This window comes from Pezoporus occidentalis, unplaced genomic scaffold (assembly GCF_034315485.1).
Source record: "Pezoporus occidentalis ecotype Australia unplaced genomic scaffold, CSIRO_AGI_Poc_V1 ctg268, whole genome shotgun sequence".
Taxonomy (NCBI): Eukaryota; Metazoa; Chordata; class Aves; order Psittaciformes; family Psittacidae; genus Pezoporus; species Pezoporus occidentalis.
Genome location: NW_026914589.1, coordinates 186,095 through 204,394, shown reverse-complemented (window position 1 = coordinate 204,394; position 18,300 = coordinate 186,095). Strand labels below are relative to the sequence as shown.

Below are 18,300 nucleotides of genomic sequence, written 5' to 3'. Positions count from 1 at the left end.
AATGAAGAAAAAAACCCCAACACTAAACACTACCATTTTTAAGGACTTCAAGACAACACCACGTATCACAACATGCTATTATACAAAAAACCTACTGCATAATTTGTAAAAACAAACAAAAAAAGACCAAAAAACCCCCAAGAATTTCCCTAAAATATTAAAGATTATCATCATCCTAAAGCCAGAAATGAATGTTACATGTAAAAGGGATGAATCAATGCAGTTGATTCATCTCTGCTTGTGCAAGTTGAAAGTAAAACACACCCACACAGAGTACTTTTGAATTCCCTCCCAGACACCACAGATCTCTGCCGATGGCAAAGACTCTGATCATACCTTTTTCAGCCTCAATTGCCTCTACAGTGGCTGTACAGAAGTGAGCAGATGCATGCAAAATGAATGAGAAAGATGAAGAGTGTAATATCGCATAGCAGAAAAGGCAATGATCAATTTAATATAGTATGCTACGCCAGATTAGATTACAGTTAGTTAAAATCATAATTAAGGTTTTGGGGAGTTGTTTTTACGTGGATCTTCTAAATTTTAACTAATACAGTTTATCACCTAAAAGTAACTAAGAGCCACACTAATTAACTGATGTTATTAATTACACATTTCTCTCAGTTTCCTGGGTTCATTTGGGTTTCTGCGAGGGAGCAACAGAAAACTTACAGTAGGTTAAAGTTGTGGTATGGATTTTAAAAAGTGCTAAAAATCTCTTTGAGACTACTGATTCTAAAGATTAAAACGCAGTAGTGAACTTCAGTAAATTACCAGGAAGTACACTATGAAAATATTCTAAGAAATTATTTTTCTCTTTATGTTTAGCTGCCTGAAGTTAAACAAGTACATCAAATTCTCACTGTATTTCAAGTAAAAACTTCTATGAGAACTGAACAATGAAATTTAAGACAGGAAAGACAAATCTAGCAAATCATCTTTACAAAGTTTCATCAATTGTTTAGCTGAATGAAAGACAAATTCTATAGCAGGAAGAGGTTGGGATTTAACATAGTCTTGGTGGGTGAATCAATGTGAATATGAAAAGTTTAGCTTACTCATTTTTTTTTAACTAAATAACCATGACATCTACTGCAATTTCTTAGGTGTAAGACTTTGCCCAATCGTTTTAGCTCTAGAAGTCAAAGCTTTAATATAATGTTATTAGGATATAAAACCCCCTTTCTATTAGGGCAGCCTTGCTAAAGAAACCAATTTGTAACTACAACCTAAAATATCACTAAGTTTCAATAAAGATAACAACTTTTTACCTCCCCTGCTATGTGCCATGCCTTTAATACCATATTTTCATAAATATTAACAAAAAATAGCACATATAACGGTAAACCTACTTGTGTAGTGCTTGGTATGTATTGTTAGCAACAAATATCATAGCACAGTATTCAAGTAAATGCTGGGGAAACTAGCCATATTAAAAAATACAGCATTAGATCAGAATGCTTTAAACTTAATTAAGTTTATTATTTCTCATTTCCTATCCAACAAAACCCAGACACAAAATTTCAGTTGCCTACACTGTGCCTCAACCTCACTAATGCATAAAATTATAATTTCCACGGAGAATCTCTAAAAAAAAAATAAATTTGGATACTTGCATTAAGCGCTACTGAAATAATGTGGAATGCTTAAAGGTAATGCAGCATTTTAACTCTTACATACTGCACATTCCATGGTAGGGAAAAAAATAGATTTCCTGCATGTCAACCTACAGAGACAAGGGCAATCTCAGAACTAAACAAAAAAGTCTCTTCTATGGATGGTTATTTATTTACACTAAGAGAAAGAATTCTTCTCAAGTTGTAAAAATAGATTAGTTAAGAATTATTTTAGAAAGTCACCAAATGCATACTTTCATACTATAATCAATTTGCTGTACAAAACTATGCAGAAAAACCACCTCTTTCCACCATTTCCTGTTACCTGTGAAGTCTTTGTTTTCAATCTTTTCCTGAAAAGATCACGAATACTGATTCATCTCTGTAAATTATGTAGCTTGTCATAAATACAAATTTCAAAATTTACTCCTAGTTCATTCTACGTGTAGTACTATTATTCCAAAAAGATCTTGGAATATACATCACATTTAAGAAAAAGGTGATTTTCAACTTGGCGTAAAAGAACAAACTGACTGGAAAATACAAGCACTTAAGAAAACCCCACACTGTAAAGACTCAATTTGGAATTTTGTTGGATTCTCTTTTGCAGGTACACCTGAATTAAAACTGTATTTGTTGTAAACCCTGATAAACGTCAAGTAAATACTGTATCATACTAATGCAACAGGTAATCCTGATGTCTTGGCTCAGAAAATTCTCAGCTGAGAGCAAATTTTAAGCAACAGGGTTCGATGGCATTTCCATCCTCACTTGCAGCTCCCCTCCTGCTTTACGCAAGGGACAAATCTGATAAAAAATCCTTGCCAACTTTCAACATAAACCTCAAAAATCCTATCTTACTGTCCCCCTGATTAATAGCAAGGGCAGCAATGAAAGATAAGATGTATTTGGCTAGTTCAACTGACTTCTATGGAAGTATTACAGCTTTTCCTTTAGGCTTGTGTCTAGTAGGTTGCTGAATAAGGTTTTAGGCGTTGGTTTTTTTTAACAAACCTTAACTCAATTTGGAAAAGTTTTGTTGGATTCAGCTCACAGAATAAATCACTAGGAAATGCTACATTAAAGAACAGTACTTGGTTTTTAATATTTCAGCTACTATTATGCAAGCAACAGAATTAATAAAAACCATAAATCTACATTTAAAAAAAAAATACTTAGAAACATCCAAAGGGCCCGATTGCCCAAGGTCTGTTTTTATTCTAGCACATCAAAGCTGTCAAAAAATAACCTATGATTTGTTTTTCAAAAATACATCCACATATTTCTGAAATTTAAAATAATCGTATATTGACTTCTTCCACAGGGTGGAGTTTTGCCCTTTTTATCAAAACTATCTTTTTTAAACTGACCGGTCTTTAACCCTTTCACTAGAGTTCGAATTCGTATTTCACCCTCAGACTGTTCTGCTTTGCAGCCAGAATCTGTTCAAGCATTGCCAATAAAGGCGTTGCATCAGACTGACCCATGCATTTGGTGCCCTACTCTGCATTATGCGAATGCCAAAAAGTTTCTGTCCTTTGAGAATGGCCACTGAGTATCTCACAAAACATGGCAAGTGTGGCTGAACAAATTCCTGAAGCAGAAGCGGTATTTGGCAAGATCTAGTACAGATTGTTACTGACATTATGAATTCTAATAGGCATATACGCAAAAATCACGTATGCGTTGTCTCAGTGGTGACTTACATATGTATGTGTGTGTATATATATATTTACCCTGATAAAAAAAATTCAGCCAAGCTCTCTAGAAAATTCTAGATGTATGCTCCAACTTATTACAGCTTTCAAAGCTTCTTACAGATGTAACAGCAACCAGCACAACTAGACCTTTTCTCAATGTGCCGTGGAAGAACAAGCACTTCTAAGATTGAAACCTGGAACCCCATGACAATTCTGTGAAATTTCAAACAAACAAAAGAATAGAATAAAAAAATACTATGTTCTTTTTTCTCAAATCCATACTAGTTTAAATTACTGATAGTGTACTGATCAACATAGTACAATATACTTCAAATAGTAATTAAATATCTTTAATAATAAATCCTGCCCTACTATCAGTGATCATATTTTTGCCAAGAACAGGACTTCACTGATATTATGATGGTTTAGAAAAGTGTTAATTATTGAATTATTTCATTTGTTGTTTACCTCTAGCTTTGAAATTGAGCATAGTAATTTGAAAACTACTTTCAGACTGAAACAATAAAATTCTCATCAGTGCATAGAAGTTACTGCAGTTTAGGGAGAACTAACAGTTGGCACAAGTTATTCTGAACAATCAACATGACTAAAACAAATGAGGTATATTAATGAAGTGTATTAAGGAATACTGCCATCAGAAGTTCTAGGCAAGACAAAAACACCCACAAAAATCCAAACCGCATTTTGCATACTTTCCAAATGTCCCACATTTTCAGCAATAACAGAAAGTCGTATGTTTCATGTTAAAAAAATTTTCTAGTCAGTTTGATCCTCTCTGATTTTTATAATGCGACACGGATAAAAATCTGTTAAATGGGTGAGAGGAATGCAGACTCATTTTTTTAAGCATAATAAAGTATCTTACTAAACAATGAAATTTAAACTTGAACATATGTTTTTGGAATAGTTGGATGGATTAGGAAACATACACCATTTCTTATTATAGACACTCACAAAACAATCACATACATACACTGGACATATAAACTTACTTGTAGACATTATATGTCCACTGAAAAAACTGACTTTCAATGTGACATTCATGTTTCAAAGCCATTAAAATAACAGCTTTGGTAGTTTAACAGAAAATGTACTGAAAGACTTTAAAAAAACTACATAAAAAATTTAAAAAATTCAAACAGCCCAAGTCACAAAATGAGAAAAGCAGCTGCTCTTGCAAAATAGATTGTGTAAAAAGTGGCATTCATATATCACAATCTTTCAATAGTTATAAAATTCAGTGGTCCCATACAACAGTCTAATACTTTCTAGTAAAGTCAGAAGACAGCCAATAAAGAGCCTTTGAACAATCTATGTTAAGAGTGCTGCAGATATGAAGTCCAGTTTCAGACTGGTATATATTAGTTATCCACCACTGTGAGCAGAAAGATGGACTTCATTCTTTTAATACATTTGGTACAATCTCACAGCATTTTCCCTGAGCCTAGTTAATCATTTATGGGCCCTACGAAAAATGTGATCCAATACTTCAACAAACTAAAAAAAAAAAAAAAGGAAGAAAAACCTTTTACAAAATATTCAATGAGCCAGATTACAGGTATATTTTGTATAGAGTTTTTATTTTCATGCAAAAAAAATATATGCACACTTAATAACACCCTTTTATTTTGATTTATTTACAAGTTTTAAATTCAATCCCTTTATTCTCAACTGATTTTATAACAATTACTGAATATTTTTCAAGTACATTATTGTTCAAAATGCACAGACAGTGTGCAGCAGCAAATGCAGCAAACCTCAAAAACAAGGTGCTACAACATTGCTTCTACATCAAGAGACAGACAAGTGTCTGGGATAGTGGTTTAATTATAACACTTATACAGACATACATCTATACCTAGAGAGAGACAGACAGATCTAAGAAAGCAGCTACATCTGCAGAGGAAGGAAACAGCATGTTACAAGGACAATTCAGGGAGGTCAATTATACATAGAACATTTGACAAACAACATAGAGAACAAACTTTGGCATTAATTACCAGGGTACAAAACATAGCGCATTTCAAATCTATCAATGGAGTATAATATGGAATTCTGCAGCCTGTAGCTGTTTGTTTATATTAATATCAACAAGTATTTGACATTGTCAATGAAAATACTAACACATCCATAATAAAACCATTTTAATGGAAAGCAGACATGTAATGATGCAAAATTACATTATATTTTTGTATCTGTAATGATCAAATGCCTCAATACCAGATATATAATAAAGTCACCTCACTTCAGGCATCCGCGCCACCTGAAAAACTGCGAACTAGGGAAACTGAAAGTCTGAAAAATGTGGCCTGACACTGCTGAATTAATTTGCTTTTAGTTTTATACCCTGGTTAAGTATCCATTTCACATTGCCTGATTAACACGTAACACTATGCTTGTATCAGCCGCTAAGACAAGAACTGAAAAGCATAAGAAATTCCCTGCATGCATTATGTGTAGTGTTAGCAAAAGAGTGAGATGTGCCCCAGTCCATCTGAGGCACAGCAAGTTGCATAACATCATTACCACTTTGCAGGGTCTGTCGTCCTCCAGCCAACACTCCACTAGGTAACATTCCAGTGGGAGTCAAACCCTTGAGTGTCAGCACACTTTCACTCTCCTCCCTGGTGTGAGAAAAAACAGTAACAAAACCTTAAATATCCACTCGTGAAAAGTTGTACTGAAGTAAAATAAGGGATAGGGAGAGCCTATTTTTGCTGTGCTTTATGCATGTCAAGACTGAATGTAAATTCAAACAACTAGAAAGAGGAAAATATTGCTATTCCATATCAGTCTTTCCTCTGTGTATGAGTTATAAATGCTGATTAGTTCTGAACCACATTCTGAGCAATTATTCACACGCAAACTCATTAGCTTTGAAATTAGCACTGAATGTCTCATGAGGTACCGAACACATCCCAGTGGCACAAAACAACCCACAATATTGTTCAAAGCCTCTGTGCTTCAGGAAATGCTAACTTTACAAAGTTATCCCTATTTGGACAACTGTGTTCTGTGGAAAACTATTTGGGTAAATGTGATCATGAAATTTCTGGATCTAGACAGGTATAAGAAGACAAGTTTCTTAAAAACCTGAAAACAACAAACAAAAACTTGAAACAAAAAGCCACTAGTCCTCAACTTTCTGGTATGCCAGAAATTTTCCAAGGCAGTCCTGACCACCTCCATTACACCCTTGATTTCAATCTCTCTTTTTTTTGGTATTTTCTTTCCAACACCCATAGCCAATGGCTGGACAAATAACTTGTAAACTAACTATCATGTTCTCTGATTTCCTGAAACACGTTTCAAAAATTACATACAAATATTCTACAACCAAAAATATCAACATCAATGTGGTACATCAATAAGCCAAACAAGATTCCGACGCACAGCTGATTTCCCTGAAAAAACATCTGGCACCTATAATCCCGGAGCAGAGATGTTTTCCTCACATACGCAAGAGGGGGTTTGGAACGCAGAAGTCATGCAAGTACCTGAGAACAGAGAAGACTCTTGCCATCTTGCCAATTGCACGAATTTTGTTTCTGATTATTTCTTTCCGTGCGGCAGCTGTACCTCCTTTCAATGGAATAAGAGAGAGTCTCAAGCTCTTGAGTATTTACAGGGTCACCATTTTAAAACACACAGATTTCAATATAACCGTTTAAGTTCAGTGCTCTTCACAGAAGGCCAGTACCCAACCACTTAAGGGCACAGTTACAAAATTATGGACTCAGAATGCCACCAAACCCACTATTCATGTCCACAAAACACACACAAAAATTTAGAATGTTTACAGTGATTGCCTAAAGCTAGCAGGCATCTGTATTACCGCCACTACAGTGTAATAACTATCATTAACTCATTTGCCTAAATTTTATACTTGTAATTCTTCACTGGCATCTGTATATATCAAGATTTAGGCATGCAGCCTAATACAGAAACCAAAGAGATACTGAAGGCACAAAAGATAAAGATTTGTTGCTAATTCTTACACAACTGTCCAAGAGAAAACACTAGTTGGTTTGCTTGGTTTTTGGTCATCCCCCCAAAAAGATACCACAAAACAAAATGACAAAGAATGGCAGCATTACATCCCCTAACACCTAAGCCTACGTCCTCATCATTTTATGTTTGCATCATTTCCAGAAGTTACAAATATCAAAGATCTGGAGCAAATTCTGTATATTCCACAGAGCGGAGAGATATCATTTGTGAAAGATAAAAGTGAAGACAAAACTCTGAACGCAGCTGGCGATTGGGAAGGTGAGCCACCTTTACTTGCCTTAAAAAAATTGTATAAACATTATAAAAACAGGAGCTCCTTTCTCCAACACTAAGTGTTGCTGGTTTGTTTCAATGCATAAAAGTCATCCTTCCCCTCATCCTCCACTCCTCCTGACTCCTCAATTCCACTAAAACAGATGAGGAGATACCACAACTAAACTCCTTACTTCTCCTCAGACACTGGGGAAGGAGAGTACTAATCACACCAAGACTAACTCAGTCAACTTTGAATTCAACCACAGGGGATCAAAAGTGAGCAAACTCAGACAGCTGTTAAACATTCCAGATCTTCCATGCAACACTGTTCTTTACCCTGCCTCATTAAAATGTTCCCAAACTAATTTGCAAGAATGTAAGAATGTAGAAGAGAGGATCTCAGAAGTGGGCAAAGGAAAGCTGCACGGCCACAGACTTGTCTACTTGCATTCAGAAAAGGCAGCTGTGAAAGAACCCTTTTTATATCCCTGCTCACTAGTATTTAGCTTCCATGTGAGAGTACATACACTCCAGCACCAACAGTCACCCTTCTTAAACCAGAGCTACAAGAACACAAGGCTTTCTGCTGCACAAGAGTGGGCAGATTTCCTGCCCACAAAACCAAGTAAAATACAAAAGACAAGGCCTGCAAGGGCAAACGACAACAACAAAATCACGTAAGAAGGAAAATACACAGTAGTGACAAAGAAAAAAGAGGGCAAGAGACAACCTTCAAATGAACACAATGAAAGAATCGTGGGGTAAGCCAAGTATTTGCCAATCCATTTAAACCAAATGAAAAAGCCAGGAACTACTGAGTAAAGTTTTTTTTAGACAACTGAACAACTGTAATAAATTGCAGACATCAAATTAAAAACAAACAAACAAGAAAAAAACAAAGCCAAAAAACCCAACAAAAACCACAGAAGGCTCAGGAAAATCTTTGACCAGGTTAAGGTGAAACATTCAGGTCTTACTAAAAATATTTTTTTTTAACTTCTAATTTTTAAAGTCTGAAAGTTTTTACTTTCTCTCTTTGAACACGATGAAACAAAAGCTTGAGGATTTGGAAGGAGGACTCCCTCAGAGTTTTGAAAAAGCTAGGGCCAAATGAGGGGCCATCAATCTTTCCCTAGAAGTCTCTTGGTTTTCCTCTTACCTACCCAGAATGATGCAGAGCTGTAACACGTAGGCTGAAAAGATTTCAGGCAGTGCTAATGCCTGTATCTAACTCTGGAACGTCCCCTTGCCTTAAGAGAAGAAAGGCTGGCTTTGTGTGGTTTTGGTGTTTGCTTGGTTTGGTGGTGGGGTTTTTTGTTTGTTTTAACATGATCTTTAATTGCCCCAGCCCTCCAGAAGTACCACAGCCAAGCCAAAAGACCAAAGCTATTACTTCAGGCTGCTGCACTGCGCTTATGTGGCCACTGAATCCTGTTTAGTTCAGAGAAGACTGTAAGGTGGCATCTGCTTGCTGAAGAATGTCTTAATTATACCCTATATTAGAGGAGATATGACACAGAACTCTCCCATCCCCCATTCCCAATGCCTGCACAAGAGAAAAATTTGAAATGCTTATATTATTATGCTCTAAAGAACTCAGAACTTTCAGAAACATCTCCAAAATATAATGCATTCCCAAATATTAAAAATATTACCCGGAAGTGACAAATTTAAACAGAGAGTAAATTTATTTTATTAGGTAAGTAACAGAAGATTTTTTCTACACAGAATTATCTACCCTGAGATTTCTGAAAAACAGGTGACAGACCACCAGGATGGCAGGTTTCTTTCTACCATTCTGTTTCCAGCCACTTCAAAACTGTACATACAATCGAAAAGTACCTTTTTTGACATATCAGTTGAAGGAAACTAAAAATACTACACAAACCAGGTTTTGGAACATTGTATAAACACATTCCATGCACAACCTCAAAAAAATCCTCATGATAAAAGTATTAAAGAGCAAGACAGACAACTGAACGTTCCCTACACATGCAGGACCAAAGATAAAATTTTAGAAACAGGTAAAAGAATGAAATTCTACAACAAAAAGAAAAAAAAAAGGAATGGAAGGAAGGAGGAGAAAAATTCATGCACAGAAAGACAGATGTCTTGGAATATGACTTCTGATAGCAAAATACAGAAGCTTTTATAAACATCCCATTAAAACGGGTAGTAATAATAAAGGCTACATATGTCTTTCAACAGAAAGGTATTTTCTGCATTAATACTTATACTGCCAGGTTCTATGAAGTCATATTTCAAAACATTCCTACTCTGTCTGGTCTGTACCTTTTTTATTGCCATATATGAGTCGCTCTTCAGATGGAGAGTCCAGAAAAAAAGGAAGTGAACGATGGAGAAAAAGGTGAGTGAGACAAATAAAATAAAGATATTTAACTTGGCAGTGGTAATAAAGAAGGAATGGAGAAGAAATGTGAAAAAATAAAGTGGAAAATTGCAACACTTAAAAATGCATTCATCAAACAAGAAGTGGAACTGTTGAGCGTGTTTTAAAATTTGACAATAAACAAGCTTGAAAGTCAACAGTTAAAAAAAAAATAAATCCATTCACATAGAAAGATAAAAGCGTAGACAGTACCTAGGTGCAATTAAGAGATGCATCAAGCAAAGAAAGTGTTAAAAGAGTTAAAAGAGACAGAAGAACAAAATAATTCAAATTAGGAAACTGCAACTATCATACTGAAGTCAGGGCATGTGCAATCAATTGATGACTGCAATTATACTGGACAACATGGAATACCACCTAACGCTACCCTGCAAGTGCTTGGTATACTTGCTTTACACTCAGTTTAGCAGGATTACTTGAATGAAAAACATAAATTAATTGTTTTCAGGATCACATTTGAGACTATCTCTAAGTTTTCACATTTCTGCCAACAACCTGAATGGCAGCAAAATTCCAGTGGCTCATAACCAATGCACCCCAAACTAAACCACACAGCTGCTTAGCACAACACTATTCTGCTACTGAATTTAAACACAATAGTTATCAAACATTAAGAATGGCTTCATGTCTCTACTATCTTTATAAATGATCCTTTAGTGTTCCTCAGTGGCTGCTGAAACTTTTCTTCCTCCTCCCCCATCATCAAATAATCCACCAAATCAATTGTTGTTGGATAAAAGGAAGCAAGTCTGAAAAACTTTTAGGTGTGACATTAAGCACTACTGTAAAAACCCAACAAAATGAAGTGTGATATTTTAGGTCTTCATGTTAATGTTGCTTCTCAATCATCATGTTGCAAACATCTCCTTAACAATCTACTGTATCATAGTTTAAAAGGTAATGTTATAATTCAATAAATAAATACATATTATACAATGTACACATACAAGTTATCCTTTAACTTTCATGCTTTAAACTGAAACAGTAAGACTCAAACTTGTATTTCGTACTTATTGTATACCACTTTGCCGTAAGAAATATTATATATGACTTTCGCCTACATCAACTCTCTCCTGAAGAGCAAGCATTAAGAAATTTAACATCTCATAATAAATTCATTCTAATGACTTTACAAAGTTTAGTATTTTTAAAATTTAAAATGATAAGAAATCATGAAAAATTTCCACAAAAAGTTTCAGTTGTAAACAGAGATCAGGTATTTGTAAAGATTACCATTAGTGTTTCTTGATCACAAGCACAAAACCACAACTCCCTTCCCTGTCCCCCAAAGTATTTCTGTTGCACAAGAGCAGGCAGATTTCCCGCCCTGAACACAAACCCAAGTAAAATACAAAAGAAATCTAAAGAAAAATTTGAAGCCAATTTTATTCAAATTCCAAGTAGTATTACACCAGCCTAAGCCAATTACTCTTTCACAAGTTACTACCATTAAAAAGATATATATATATATATCTTAAAGTAACCCCTACCGTCAAATTGATCTTCCCCCTCTGTCATCAGTTCATCATCAGAGCAAATGCTCAAAACGTTCACCAACATTTCTGTTACTGTATAGGAAAAAAAAAAAAGTGTTAATTCAATCCCTGTAGAATTGTACATATTTTCATGCACACAAGATATAACCAGTCACCAGCAATGACAGCGAATGAACATCTCACATCACAGCTATTGCTCAATAACCTGCTTTCAAAAATGTTCTTCTTGCTGTGCATTGTCACTGAATTTAAAAAGCTCAGAAATATAAGCTAAAAATTACACCACCTACCAATCAAAGACCACAGCAGAGCTTTCTCTCCTATCATACAAGGAGTTTTTTTAGATAAGGATTGTCTTCTTGTACATTAGTATTTTTACATTAGGATAAGTACTTGAACTAGAATTTATACAAAATTTACTTAAATAAGAAAGTATTTTGACTGCTTAAATTTAGGTTTAAAATGAAAAAGCTGCTCCATTCCTGGCACCTGCAGGCATGTAGCAGAAGCACCAAAGCAGAAAAATATTATGACATAAATATGATGCAAATTACATGTCTTTTTCAACTCCCCTTAAAAATATCTACAGAGTGGATACACAAGCTTGCCTCAGAAAGCTTCATTTTCTTTCTTCAGGAATCTCCCTGTTCTGCCAATCAAACTTGCTCTCTTATATCAGGCTTTCTTAAAACAGCCAAACTTCTCCTCCCCCTACAGCATTAAGAAACCTATTGCAGAAGTTCAGTCAGATGGTTAAAAAGCCTGTAAACTGCTATCTACATTTATTCATGACTAATTCATACACTTCCTGCGTTACCTGCTAGGGTATTCTTCTCCATTCTTGGAAGTTACTCTCCACTTTATTGAAAAAAAACCAAAACAAATCCCAAACCCCCAAATTATTTGATTTTGATCTGTTCAATGCAGACCAGGCAATACTGACACTGTATCCCTCATCAAAAGTGAAAGCACGTACTTGTCCAAGGGCAAACTACAAGGGCCATAATTCCAGCAACCTTAAGCAGTCAGTCAATGAGCAACTTATTTAACAGTACTTGGGTGTTCCCTTACCAGCAGCATAAAAAAGGGCAAAACAAAAAGCACCTACTCTTTGTTCTTGAAAATGCTATCTATTACATTATCAGGTAAATGAGACACATACAAAAATCTCCTCTCAAATATGAGGGCCCTCTGTTTAAAAATAAAATAACCCGTTGAGTGGGTTAACCGTACTAAGAATTATCCAAATTATTTGTGTTAAACTGCTCATTAAAGACAATATAAACAAACCCAGAATCCTAGGTTTATATGACTGTAAATATATCATCTCAAGAATACTTTTCAAAGAAATTTAAAGAGCTTTCCAGACCTCTTTTATAAAAAGAGCAGTTTCTGTCATGGAGGATTTTAAACAGATCCAATAGCCTCCAACCTCATTGCTTTTTCCCTGAAAACAAGTGTCTCAGATTCAGAGTTAGCAACTCTAGGGCGGGAGAGAGGGAGAGAGATGAGGGAAACGAGGAAAAAAAAATAAAAAATCCATACTAAATTATCTTTTGTACAAGTAAAATAATAACTGAAAAAGGCATCTTTAACGAAGGTCAATCTGTTATAACTCTATAAAAAAGTTATAATTTTACATGAACATCTCAACATAGTTTATACCTATAACTGTACAAGAGTAATAATACATTAATTCAAAAGTTCAAAGTACTTAACAATGCATGTATACACCCTCAATGGAACTGATAATTTCTGTTAACCCCTCTGCTTTATTGCATGCAGCTTATCTTGACCAAAACAGGTGAAGTAAACAACCAAAACCTGTTGTATTTCAGTCTATCCTTTCTCAGAAATGCATATTCATTATATGCCTCAGAAAGGCATTTTCATATACCAACCCCCCCTCCAAATCAGTTTAATAACTTCACCAAATCTTCTTTCTGATAAAGACAAACACAGATACTCTTTTTTATAAAACCCATGCAATTAATCTCTCATTGGTAAATATACCTAAAAAAAATATAAAATCTTCCCAACATCAATCTGGGAGAAACAGAAAAGATGCCCACTGATGTGTAGCTTTTGCTTACCTTTTTCTCCAACAAATGGCAAAGACCATGTAAAAACATCCATAAAATTTGGTAGCCAGTAAGGATGAGGAGAACAATTGAACTGACGAATATTCATCACATTGTTTTCATATTTTAACACAGCAGCTAAAAGAAAATTCAGACATTTTGAAAAGAATGTTTAAAACTTGCAAGTACCACAAATGTAAAGGCACAAGTTTGTTTTAGCTCTATTTTCCTCTACAGACAAAACAATCCCAGAGATACTCCACTCTCTTTCACAGATTTCTAATGGAGAACTTAGAATTTTTATTGCACATGTTGCAGTTTAAGGCACTGTTACATGTCAATAGAGTTCTGTACTATTCTATTATAGGTCTATAACGAATAAAGACTTTAAAAGATGCTGAAATGGATAATTTCAGCACTGAAATCCTAACTCAGAACAGTAGTATATCCAGTATCTCTAGACTCAGTTTTTTTATTTCATATAGAATCACAGAATCAAATAGGCTGGAAAAGACCTTTAAGATCATCAAGTCAAACCATTACCCTAGGACTGCCAAGTCCACCACTAAACTATGTCACTAAGGGCCTCATCTACAGGTTTTTTGAACACTTCCAGAGATGGTGATTCTACCACTTCCCTGGGCAGCCTGTTCAAATGCCTGAGCACCCACTCAAGTGAAGAAATTTTTCAAATATCCAATCTAAACCTCCCACAGCACAGCTTTAGGCCGTAACCTCTTGCTTCAAGTAAAACCATAGAAATCTAGAAGATCAGGAGGAAGGGGAAGCAGAGAGAAACAAAACAGCAAACCAGAAGCATTTTAAAGCATTGACTGCATTCTTCCACACTTACACTTGCATTGCACTGGAAATAGCTGATGTGAAAAAGGATTCTCAAAATGCAATATCCACAGAGATGGCGAAAAGATGTAAAAAGCCATCTGCAGCTAGTTTTATTTCTCCTTTACTCCTTCAGTGCAAGTAACAACAGCTTACCTTTTCCTCTATACAGCTAATCACCCTACATATGTGGTATGGGCTGGTAGCTGGTTCTTTGGACAGAGAAAATGCAACGTATTTCACAGAGAAAAGGTTTTGGTTTCAAAGGAATACTATCTTAACATTCGGAGATCATTCACTCATCACATACTTTAAATGCCAGACTTTAATGTCATAACTGAATTTCAGCAGACTTTATTTTTAATTATTTCTGTTGTTGAACTTTGCTCTCATCTATGAATAATATTAATTCACAGCTAAGCTTTTCCCTGTAATTCTGACTTGTAATACTCCATACTATTAAGCACACTTCTCCTGTGCAACTTTGTCATAAGCAGAGGATGGACAAAAATTAATTCCTTCAGGCCTACACCTCCCTAATAACATTTCCAGTGGTGATCAGTATTTAGATCACTATTTGCTCTTTCTCGATTTCCCATTATTGTCCTGTACCATCTCAATCAGACTCTCAGAAGCTGTGATACAGAACACAAACTACCTTATCCATAGACTTCTGATCAATGTTTCCTTCCTTTTTGCCCTCCTGGCAAAAAATTATTAATATCAGATGACTTAATCTAGCAAGCCATTTTTATTTTATTATTATGTACAGTTATTAATAACAAGATCTTACCTTTATTATTGTAGACATCCAGGTAATTAGGTGCTGAAAAAATGGTTATTAATGATGGGAACCCTGTAGTTTGACTTTTCCTGTACATTCTATAACTGCAAAACCAGACAGATTATTTCACATCTTACAGCAATAAGCAGTTGTATGTTTTTATTTTACACTGTGAATAATTTCTTCCAAGACACAAAGTACTTACCCTGCATCTTGTGCTTCATGTGCTCTAATGATTGACAACAAATTATTATTTTGCAAAAATTCACAAACCGCTGGATAGCTGCAAAATGAAAACAGCTATGAGTAACCAAAATTATCTAAAATACACAGCAAGAGTCAGCATCAAGACATCAAATAGGTCACAGCATACTCTCACCTATAAAAGTATGAGCATCCTCTGACTGTGTTGTGACTGAAATGCTCTTGTGAATTTTCATTTCCAAAATCTTCTGAAGGATCTGACCACAGTAAGTCACACATTGGTCCAAATGCTGGAGGCTCTTTGAATCTATCTAACTGTTAAAGAAAAGGTAACAGCACAAAGATTCTTTGAATATTAAATCAGGAAGTTTTACACATTTGTTAAACTACATATCCATCAATACTAAGCATTTTTACAATAAATCACAGTATAAAAGAGAAGTGGTTTCTGTATGTTTTCCTCTCCTCCTCATGAAATAAGGCAGAGACATGCCCAAAGAACCAAACCTGTTAAGAGCAATAAGATTTATTAGTTGTAAAAAGAAGGGAGATAAATTACAGACTGATGGGTATGTGTAATACAAGGTCAAGTTACAGACAAGGAACAAAATGGTTCTTTTTCATGCACATGCCACACCTACCAATCTGGAGACACTGCCAGGAATTAGCAAAGAGAAACAGTATAGGAAACAGGAATTATAAAAGCAAAGCATGAATAATTAGCACTGACTAGAAGAAACTAAATAAATTTAAGAAATTATCATAATAATAATTAAAACAAAACCTGAAACACCAAAATGGATCATTTAACAACATAATGAAGAGTTGACTAGCTTAGCCATCTTAGACTTCTTTCATTCAGGCTTTATTTCTCAGCTATGGGCCATTATACATTTTGGGAGATGTCTTTGTTTTCTTTCTCTAGCTGCTGCTTTACAGATTTCTACTTGGAAACACCTGTTTTAGCAGACTGCAACTTTCCTAGTAACTACAGTGAAAACAGACAGAAGTAACGAGGACAGTGCATTTGTTAACTTAAAAGGAAGATACCCTGCTTAATAAGTAACGCTCAATCAATCTCTGATGTCCTAGAAATAAGATTAGACATCCCAGATTCAATATAAGTTTATTTGATCTTTATGTAGCTGGAGTTTGTTCACAAGATGATTTTATCCAAGAAATGTAGGAACGGTTCTTTGATGGACAGTGCATTTATCTCACTTTACCTCCCACACCAAAGAAGATGACTTTGATGGTACTAGAGAACACTTAACTCTTCATGACAGGTTCGAAGGGAGGTTTGGTGGGCACCTGGTGAATTTGAGTCTAACGGTCCATAGGAATCCATTCAAATATGGAACCAGCAGTAGTGCCAAGCTCTCTCGTGCCCTGGAAAATCAGAGCTCCCGAGGCTGCCACCTGTAACATAAGTGGAGAGGTCCAGATCTTTACAAATTCCTGCCAGATAATGGCAAGGCAGGTATTAACTGAAGTTGTACGAATTTACTTATTATTAAAAATCCAGGGGTTTAACATTTCCCACACTGGACAATAAACCCTACATGGAATATTTCTTCCAGAAACTGAAGAAGTCAGTCCATCAACTTCTGCAAGTACCTGAATTTCTGTAGATTAAACCATCAAGTTTCTAAACCTCCAGCAATAAATTTGGGTCCAGAAGCTAACAGAAGCATTCACACAAAGAAGATTCAACTGTTTCCCAATTGATGTTTCCTGCAATACAGAAGGCTGAAAGTCTAGAAAGCATTTCTAAGATTTTCTTTGGGTTTTCTTCAAGGATTTTCCTTATGACTTTGGCTAAATGGATAGAGACGGTATAAAGTTTTGGTTGCTATAAGCAACCCCCTCTCCCAAACCACTTTCTCGTAGCATTAGAACAATGATGTTGACGTCCTGAAGTACGGAGGTCAGTTTGTAAAAAACATGCTTACAAACACACCAGAGCAGTGTCTCCTTCACTAGACAGTTTACCAACTGTCATGGTTCTCAAGACATCTCAAAATTTTAAGGAAATGTCACTGCAAGCTACTCAACCCTGACTATATAAATCAAATCAGAATAATCAACTTAAGGGTCTCTCTACATCAGGACAGCAAAAAAGTTAACGAAGGACATGAGTCAATTCAGAACACTTGTTACTGATCAGCTATTTCTGCATATGTTGCGACTACGGCAAATCAGAACCTCAATATAAATTAGCTTAACATATTTCTAAATATGATTAAGGTAACTGAGAAAGACAATTTTATTCAAGAATAAGAATCACTACACCTGTTGCTAAATCAGAAATAGGTAGTATAATTCTTAACATGTACCATAAGATCATAGAAACCGAATTAATTTCTAGGCATTAAGCAGTCAGGGCTACTAAACTAAAGTGCATCATACCTCCACATGGATGTTCAAATTCATGTGTAGCAAAACCTTGGAGGTAGATTAAGGTACAGCATATTAAAACTATTTTACTTTTGAGGCAAAAGACCTTCGTAGAAGCTTCACATTCTTGAAGATACAGAGAGCAGTTTAAATTAATCTGTAGTAATTTTCCTGGGAATCATCACATAGTAAAGCTTAAAAACAACGTGAAGGCCAGTGAAGAGTGGCAGTCATCTTAAATACTACTGAAGAAAAGAAAATTTAAGCAGACCATAGAAAGAAAGGAAGGTATTACAAAGACAGATTCACAGTAACACCCTGATACCTTTCAAGGCACTTTGATGATCAAGCCTTAGTATCACCAAGAACTAAAAAAAAAGAACAACCATCTGTTGTAAATGAGGAAGTAAATTCTCTGTCTCTCTTCCTTAAATTAAGAATCCTCATAAGCTCCTCTGGACATTTCCCTCCTTATAAATCACAAG

The 18,300-nt window shown here is 35.3% G+C and overlaps 1 protein-coding gene across 9 annotated transcripts in view; it reads right to left on the bottom strand.

Moving 5' to 3' along the window:
* Positions 1–18,300, bottom strand: part of PPP3CB (protein phosphatase 3 catalytic subunit beta) — a 54,783-nt gene that overhangs the window by 15,544 nt on the left and 20,939 nt on the right. For 4 of the 9 annotated variants that reach the window (XR_009965942.1, XR_009965941.1, XM_062624506.1 and 1 more), the window contains exons 6-12: positions 15,594–15,733; positions 15,420–15,497; positions 15,224–15,318; positions 13,603–13,728; positions 11,504–11,581; positions 6,835–6,919; positions 5,864–5,961 (exon numbers count right to left, since the gene is read on the bottom strand). Coding sequence is in view for 7 of the 9 variants with exons in the window: in XM_062624506.1 (XP_062480490.1) it covers positions 5,864–5,961; positions 6,835–6,919; positions 11,504–11,581; positions 13,603–13,728; positions 15,224–15,318; positions 15,420–15,497; positions 15,594–15,733 (700 nt within the window). In the remaining 2 variants the exon portion in view is untranslated. Of the gene's footprint in view, positions 1–336; positions 367–4,946; positions 5,962–6,834; positions 6,920–11,503; positions 11,582–13,602; positions 13,729–15,223; positions 15,319–15,419; positions 15,498–15,593; positions 15,734–18,300 lie in introns of those variants that run through there. The other 5 variants (XM_062624501.1, XM_062624507.1, XM_062624502.1 and 2 more) reach the window with 4 other exon arrangements.